This window comes from Grammomys surdaster, unplaced genomic scaffold, assembly GCF_004785775.1.
Source record: "Grammomys surdaster isolate TR1022 unplaced genomic scaffold, NIH_TR_1.0 131, whole genome shotgun sequence".
Lineage (NCBI taxonomy): Eukaryota > Metazoa > Chordata > Mammalia > Rodentia > Muridae > Grammomys > Grammomys surdaster.
The window spans coordinates 1,475,693-1,483,866 of NW_021604589.1; the positions used below are offsets into that span (position 1 = coordinate 1,475,693).

Here is an 8,174-nt window from a genome sequence, read left to right on the forward strand (position 1 = left end):
GAGAACTCTGAGAAGTTGACAGAAGCATCTGGGTGCTTCTTCTTGTGCTCCTCCCGGCAGGTTTGCACAAAGAATGCATATGAGGACATTTTGCCTCTCGGCTTCTTAGGATCTCCTTTGCCCATGTTTAGTTGATTTTCCTCCGAGAGGCACAGAGTCGCCCAGTGCCTGTCCGGCTCTCGCTTCTTCCATCATCTTTTGACTTCAGGGTTAGCAAAACTGATTCTGTTCTTCCTTTCAGGGTACAAAGAATAAAGCTTTTTATCAAGCTCCCCTGTTATCAACTTGGTTAGAAAGCACAAAGGAAAACACAGTGCCTCATCTCAGCATTCTGTTGGTTAGCTTATAAAAATTGTTTGTGTGTATGTGTACCTTTATGTGGTATCCTCAGAGGACAAAAGAGGGTGTTGAATCCTCTGGTGCTGGAGTTACAAGCAATTGTGCGCTGCCTAATGTGGGTTTTGGGGACTGAACTTGGTCCTCTGTAAGAGTAACATTCATTCTGCTAGGTAAGTGCTCTATCACTGAGCTATATTCCCAGCCCAGCATTTCCTAATATTAATTTGAGAGAAAGCAAGGAATGTTGGCCCATGCCTGTGTTCTTAGCATTTCAGGGGCAGAGCTAGGAGGATGGCTTAAGAATTCAAGACTAGTTAGGGCTTCACAGGGAGGCCCTTTCTCAAAAAGCTACCCTCTAAAACCAAAAAAAAAAAAAAAAAAAAACAACCATAATTTAAGGATATAATAAAGAATGAAAGTTCTCTGGGCTTCATGATACCTATATGCATCTTGACCTTGAGTGTAGTTTCAGAGCTTTTCCAAGTAGTCTATACAACCTGTACCTTATGATATTCTATATCTTATGACATACTTACCTAAAATTTCACAAACAAAAATGCCCCACTTGTCAGATGGTTCTAGTTGTAATTAGAACATATCTATACACATAGCAGGCATTCATAAAAAAGGAAAAAAAAATGAAGGGCTGGAGATATAGCTCAGTAGAGTTCTCACCTAGTATTTGTAAGGCTCTGGGACCCAGTCTCAGTGCCACAAAATAAATATATAATATATATTTTAATTAATTAATTTATTTATTTCTGTTTTTTTGAGACTGGGTCTTAATATATATCCCAGGCTCGCCTGGAATTCTCTATGTAGACCAAGATGGTCTCTAACTCAGAGATCTGATTGCCCCTGCCTCCAGGGAGCTGTGATTGATGGTGTGTGTCACCACACTCAGCTTTATTTTTATTTAGATGTCTGAGTACCCATGGATGTCAGAAGAGGGTGTCAGATTCCCTCCAAGTGGAAGTACAAGGAACTGTAAGTCATTCATGTGGGTGTTGGGAATTGAACGTGAGTCCTCTGGAAGTGCTCTTAACTGAGTCATCTCCCTTGTTAATTAGTATCATCAAATAGTTATATATATAAAACTTGTTCCCTAGCAGCAGGGTTATATCACAGGAGGAAAGTGCCAGGTGTTAATAGCTTAGCTCAGAGCTGGGTACTTATAATTGGACTGGAATAAGAACTACTGGACTCTACAACCACAAGGCCCAAGGAAATCAAGATGAATAGAAGTCTGAGAAATATCTGGCCATGGTAGTACATGCCTGTTACCCTAGCACTTGAGATGTGAAGGCGGGAGGATCAGGAGTTCAAACCTAGTCTGGACTAAATGGGACTCTCAAAACTTAACAGCCCAAAGGGCAAGAAAAGAGACATGAAAAAAATAATTGCCATTCAAGAGTATGACGACAATGACAGCGACTACTACTACTAAAACCAGCAACAAAAATCAAATAACAACAAAAAAATCCCAAGAACCAACAATGAGATAGCAAAGAAAAAGACACATGTAAGCTGGGTCAGAAAGGCCACCAAAAAAGAACATTTCCTTTGGAAAGAAAATAATTTTTCTGTACAGATATGAACATTTTTGATACATACAAGATGACAAGCTCATTAGCATCTCTAAGTCAGGGATATTTTTACATCAATTCTTTTCTTCCAGAATGATCTCTTCTCCCCAGAATGTACCTGTCAGAGGCAAATCATCATCTCTGCTGTGTTTTTCCTCCTTTCCAGATGCTTGCTGCTGGGCAGCCAGTGCAGTGAGTTGGGCCGACTGCTTAATCAGGGAAATTCGGTAGAAGTAGTTCCTCCAGAATACTTCCTCCTTCACACTTTGACAGACAGTGACACATGTGAGAAGGAGAGGGTCAAGGGTACACATGTTAGCACAGCAGAGACTAGAATAGATCATCTATTTGGCTCCAGGGGTGGTACTTAGGGTTTCACAGGCATGCCAGGCAAGGCAGAAGTTTACTACCAAGCTAAAGCTGCACTCCTTGAGTGTTTTCCAGACCTTGTGAGGGCCAAAGGAAATGATTGTTTACTTTACAAGGGAAAGCTAAATAACAAGATAAACCAAACTACATTTCCACAGCAGCAAAAGATGAGTTATACAATGCTCATGAAATTTCAGGACTTCTTGTTATTTTTATTTCTTAGTTTATTCTATGTGTATGGATGTTGTGCCTGCACAAATACCTGTGAACCCATGGAGGCCAAAACCGGGCATGGGATCCCCTGGAAGCGGAACTGCAGACTGCTGTGAGCCACAGTGTGGGTGCTGGGGAACTGAACCTGGGTCTTCTAGGAGAGCAGCCAGTGCTCTTGACTGCTGAGCCATCTTTCAAGTCCCTTTTTAAAAAGTACATTTATTTACTGTATGTGTATGTGCATGCATGCAAAGTTCATAGCACATCTTTCAGGAGTCTGCTCTCTTCTTTTGCCAGGTGTGACATGAACTCATGTGATAAGCAAGTGCCTTTACCTGCTGAGCTACCTTGGTGGCCCCCTATTTCTTAATATTTTAATACACACATACACACATACATGCACGCACGCACGCACGCACGCACGTGCACAAATGATCCTTGGAAGCAGAGCCAGGACATTATGAGTCCTTTGCTGTTTTCTGAATGCGTATATGCTTTTAGGCAGTGGGAAGAAACTATTGTGGGTGTTGTTTTTTGTTCTCTACTTTTCATGTGTTTGTTGTATATACATGTCTGAATGTGTGAGCACATGTGTACATGTGTATGTAGAGGCTCAATGATGAATATTGAGAACAATCCTCAACTGCTCTTCCACTTTATTTGTATTGAGGTAGGATCTCACAATCAAACCCTGAGCTCATTGATACAGCTAGTCTAGCTATGGCTAGTCTGGCTGCTCGGCTGGCTCCAGGATCCCCTTTCTATTCTTTCTTATCATGTCCACATGGAATCTACATGGGTTCTAAGCATTTGAACTCTAGTCCTCATGCTTGCAGGAAAGTGTTTTCATTTTTGAGCCATTTCCCTAGCCCTTGCTTGTTTTTAAAGACTGAGTCCCATTTATCACAGACTGGTCTCAAAATCACTATGTAGTTAAACTAAGGTTGGCCTTAAACAACTGAGCCTCCTGCCTCACCCAAGTGCTGGGATTACCAGTGTTTGCCACCATACCTGGCTTGATGTTATTTCTCAGAAAATACATCAGATGGCAGCTTGTAAAAATAACTAGCAACTAGAAGAAACAGAATGAGAGATGGTTATAGAGACTTTGGGTATGAAGCGAATCTGGGGAAAGGACCTAGGGCTTTGTACAAAACTGGGCAAGCACTCTCCTACCAAATTACACCTATGACCATCTGGGAGATGGTTGATAAAGACTGAAGTTCTATCTATTCAACCTGAGAACTCACAGTGGTCTTCAAACTTGGTTGCATATTGGACTTGCCTGGTGTGAGGCATTGGTGTCCAGGTGGGGTACGGTGAGTACACATAATAAGTGGCCTAGAAGGACAATAAGAACCAAGCAGAAAGAGAGTGGTGTCTAAGTAGGGGAGGGAGAGGAGTCAGAAAATGAGAACTTGAGTTACATGGAGGGGATTGAAAAATAAAAACAGAACTAGGCTTTATGACTGCCAGAGCAGGGAGTTACAAACATGGTGGAAGAACATGAGAGTGATCCTTACTGGAAAAGGTATCCCTGTGGGTAGTTTTCATTCCACAGAGACAGCCGAACATGTGCACACTCCCTAGCTACATCTTCTGCTGGTGAGAAATGACACCCTAATGCTGCTCAGTTCTTGCTTTCTACATGTCATTTTCCATTATTGTTTAATATATGCTAATAAGGAAGAATAAGTCCTATTTTTCACTAAGAAGTACCAGGACTTTCTGCACAAATGGTGGATCACAGGGTTAGAGAAAAGTAAAAATAAAATGAGCTTGGAGCCTGGTATGGTGGCACATGCCTTTAATCCCAGGAAGCAGAGGCAGGTAGATTTCTAAATTTGAGGTTAGCCTAATCTACGTAGTAAGTTTTGGGCCATTCAGAGATACATAGTATGACCCTGTCTCCAACAGAGCAACCACCAAAGGCCTCCACCTGTCAAAGTGATGATTTGAGCATCAAAATAACAGATAACAACCTACTGCATTAAATGCATGAGACTATATGGGTATAAATTCAAGAACATATGCAAATGTGACTAGCAGAATAAAATTTCAAAGTCCCTAAGGGGCCAATGAGATAGTTCAGTGGGTAAACATACTTGCTGATAAGACTAATTGTTAGTATTCTGTATAAACTCCACCTCTACAGTTATCTGGCAACAGCCAGGTATGCTCCTCCCCACAGTTACCTGGCAACAGCCAGGTAGGCCTGCCCACTATAAAAGGGGCTGCTTGCCCCCTCCTCTCTCTCTCTTGCTCTCTTGCCTCTAGCTTCTCTCTGTCCCATCGCTCCTCCCCCTCCCTTCCCCCTCTCTCCACGTGGTTATGGCCATCTCTACTCCTCCCCACCCCCTGCCCCTACTACCCTCCTGGCTCCCCTCCCCATGCCCTGAATAAACTATTCTCTGCTATACCTGTGTGTGACTGGTCCCTAAGGGGGAAGAGATGCCTCAGCATGGGCCCACTGAGAGATCCCCTTCCCCCATACCTCTCCACATACCCACAGAACATCGCTAATGACCTGAGTTTGATCCCTGAGCCCCATATGGTGGAAGGAGAACTGACTCACACAAGTTGTCCCTCTGACTCCCCAGATATTTTGTTTTCATTAAGTCTTTAATGAGATATAGCCCAATTGGTAGAACACTTGCCTAATATGTACAAAGTCCTACCTGGGTTTGATCCCTAGGCATGGTGGGGCACATGGCTATAAAACACAGCATTCAGGAAGATCAGAAGTCAAAGGTTATCCTTGAATACACAGCCAGTTCCAGGCAGGATACAGGAGGCATTGTTTCAAAACACACACACACACACACACCCCAAACCAAACTCAACCCAAGGTCTCTACTCACAAAATACTAGTTATCTTTTCTTTCTTTTCTCTCCCTCCAACTCCCTTTGAGATAGGGTCTTACTCTATAGCTTACCTTTATCTATTATCAGCCCAGGCTGGCTATGAACACTTCTCCTATCTCAGTCTCGTAAGTGCTAGAATTAAATGTATTTGCCACTAACCCCAGCTTTTTAAACTTATCATATGCTTGCAGTACTTGTAGAGACCAGGAGAAGGCATCAGATCCTTTGGAGCTGGAGCTGTAGGTGGTTGTATGCTATGCAACACTGGCGTTAGAATCTGAATCTGAATCCTTTGCAAAAGCACCCAGTGCTCTTAACCTCTGAGCCATCTTTCCAGCCTTTGCTTGTTTATTAAAACAGAGTTTTGATGTGTATCCAAAGCTGGCTCTGAACTCACTATGTAACCCACAGTAATCTTCTGCCCCAGTACTGGGATCAGATGTGCACAACCATGCCAATCTCTAATTATTACTATTATTATATTCATTTGAAACATGGTCTCAAAATGTAGCCCAGGCTAGCCTTGAATTTGCTATTTGGTCCTTGCCATCATGACTGACACTAATTACTTTCAAAGAGGAAAACTGTACTTTTGTAGTTAAGAAGCCTGCCAGACAGCACCTTCAAGTGTACAACGTACAAACTGTGCAGGGACAGATGGCAGTGTGCCCCACACAAGGTACAAAGAATGGAAGCAGATTGATCAGACAGAAGAACTAAATGCAATCTGTAACATTAACTGGATTCTTTGTGAAGTTAATTGGATTCTTTTGCTAAAAACATTACTAGAACAAATAAAACACTAAAATAGGGCATGGAAACCAGATTGTAATAATATGTGTGTGATCTGATGGTCACATGTGGCCTAATTTGATGGACATATTGAGCTTGTGGGAAAGAATGACTGTCTGTAGGAGATAAAGTATTCAAGGTTGGGCTTGAGGGCTCAGTGATAGAGTACTCACTTATCATGTGTAAGGCTTTGGGTTCTATCTCCAGTACCCCTTCCTCATAAAAAAGAATCTAAGGTCATGAGACATCAGGTGAAACCAAATGTTTTCACTTGAGAAATCAAATGAAAACAAAAAAATGTTCTCTGGGAGGCTGAGGCAGAAGGATCCTGAGTTCAAGTCCAGCCTGAATTACACAGGAGACTGTCTCAAAGCTAAAAGTAAAAAAGCAACAATAAGAACAACAACAGGAGGCTAGACAGATGCGACATTGGTTAAGACCATTTGCTGCTACTTCAGGGGAACCGAAGTTTGGTTCTTAGCACCCACACTGGGTAGTTCTGTAATTCTAGATCCCGAGGTTCTGATACCCTCTTCTGGACTCCCCCTTCAGGTAAAGGTACTTGTCATACAAACCTAATGACTTTTGATCCCAGGACCCATGTAAAGGTAGAGAGAGAACTTCGCTTGTACACATAAGCACACATTGTGCATACAAACACAAATAAATCTGAGAACTGGCCTATATTTCAAAATGCGTATGAGTATGTTGGCACTTCCCTGAGGTAGCCTGAACCCAGCCAGTGCACTGCAGTTGCATCACAGACACACTCTTTGAGGCCCTCTGACAGCAGGAAAGAAACCACCTGTTTTCTAGCCAAAGCCTGAGTTGTTCTCACAGGGTATTCACAGGCTCCTAATGCCTCAGCATTAGGATCTACCACAAAAGTAGAAAAAGCAGTCTGGGAACTAGAGTTGTGCCCAAAAGGTTTATCAGAGGACCTTTTAGAACTTTTACAATGTCATCTGGAGTGATTCTTTCCCAGATAGTGATGCAGAAGTTTTCTGCAACATGCCTGCCTCTCTTACATCAAGAGGGAGGGAATCTGGCAAAGAAAACAGCCCAAATGCTTGTTTTGTTCACCAAAAGAGCAAACAGAGCCCATGAGTCACTATAGAGACATTAGTACAACTCAAGGCTAGTTCATGTGGGATGATTTCACAGAGCTCAGAATTAAAAGCGGCCTTGAAGATACACAGGCAGCCCACTTTTTCACAACTTCAGTATTTTTCCCTTCAAGAGTTTCATTTAGCCTGTAATACAAGCTTTGTCTGGAACTTACTATGAGGCCCCAACTGGCCTCAAACTGATAGCAATCTTCTTGTCTCAGGCTCCTAAGCACTCAGCTGCAACTTCACTTGCACCTGGCTCTGACATGATGGCTTAAGACCCTAGGACTTATAAGGTAAACAGGTCCAATTTTATTCTCCCAAGTCTCATAATTTTCTTCCACCACGCAACCCCAAGGGCTTAACTCAGGTCTTCAAACTTAGCAGCAAGTGCCTTAACCCACTGAATCATCTCACCAGCTCAAGGTAGATTTTTTTTTTTTTTTTTTTTTTTGGTTTTTCGAGACAGGGTTTCTCTGTGTAAACCTGGCTGTCCTGGAACTCACTCTGTAGACCAGGCTGGCCTTGAACTCAGAAATTCGCCTGTCTCTGCCTCCCAAGTGCTGGGATTAAAGGCGTGCGCCACCACTGCCCGGCTCAAGGTAGATTTTTTTAAAAATTATTTTATGTGTATGGTTATTTTGTCTCCATGTATGTATGTGCAGCATGTATACACCTGTGCCCACAGAGGCCAGAAGAGAGCATCAAATCCCCTGGAAATTAGTTACAGATGGTTGTGGGTCACCGTGTAAGGCACTGGGAATCAAACCTCGGTCCCCTGGAAGAGCAGCCAGTGCTCTTAACCACTGAGTCATCTCTCCAGTCTTTTTTATATAGGGTATCCTCAATGGAAACACACACACACACACACACACACACACACACACACACACACACACAC

At 42.7% G+C, this 8,174-nt stretch overlaps 1 protein-coding gene across 1 annotated transcript in view; it reads right to left on the bottom strand.

Moving 5' to 3' along the window:
- Positions 1-8,174, bottom strand: part of Syap1 (synapse associated protein 1) — a 31,150-nt gene that overhangs the window by 4,571 nt on the left and 18,405 nt on the right. Inside the window, exon 6 of the mRNA XM_028761829.1 lies at positions 2,044-2,189. Coding sequence (XP_028617662.1) covers positions 2,044-2,189 — 146 coding nt within the window. The remainder of the gene's footprint in view (positions 1-2,043; positions 2,190-8,174) is intronic.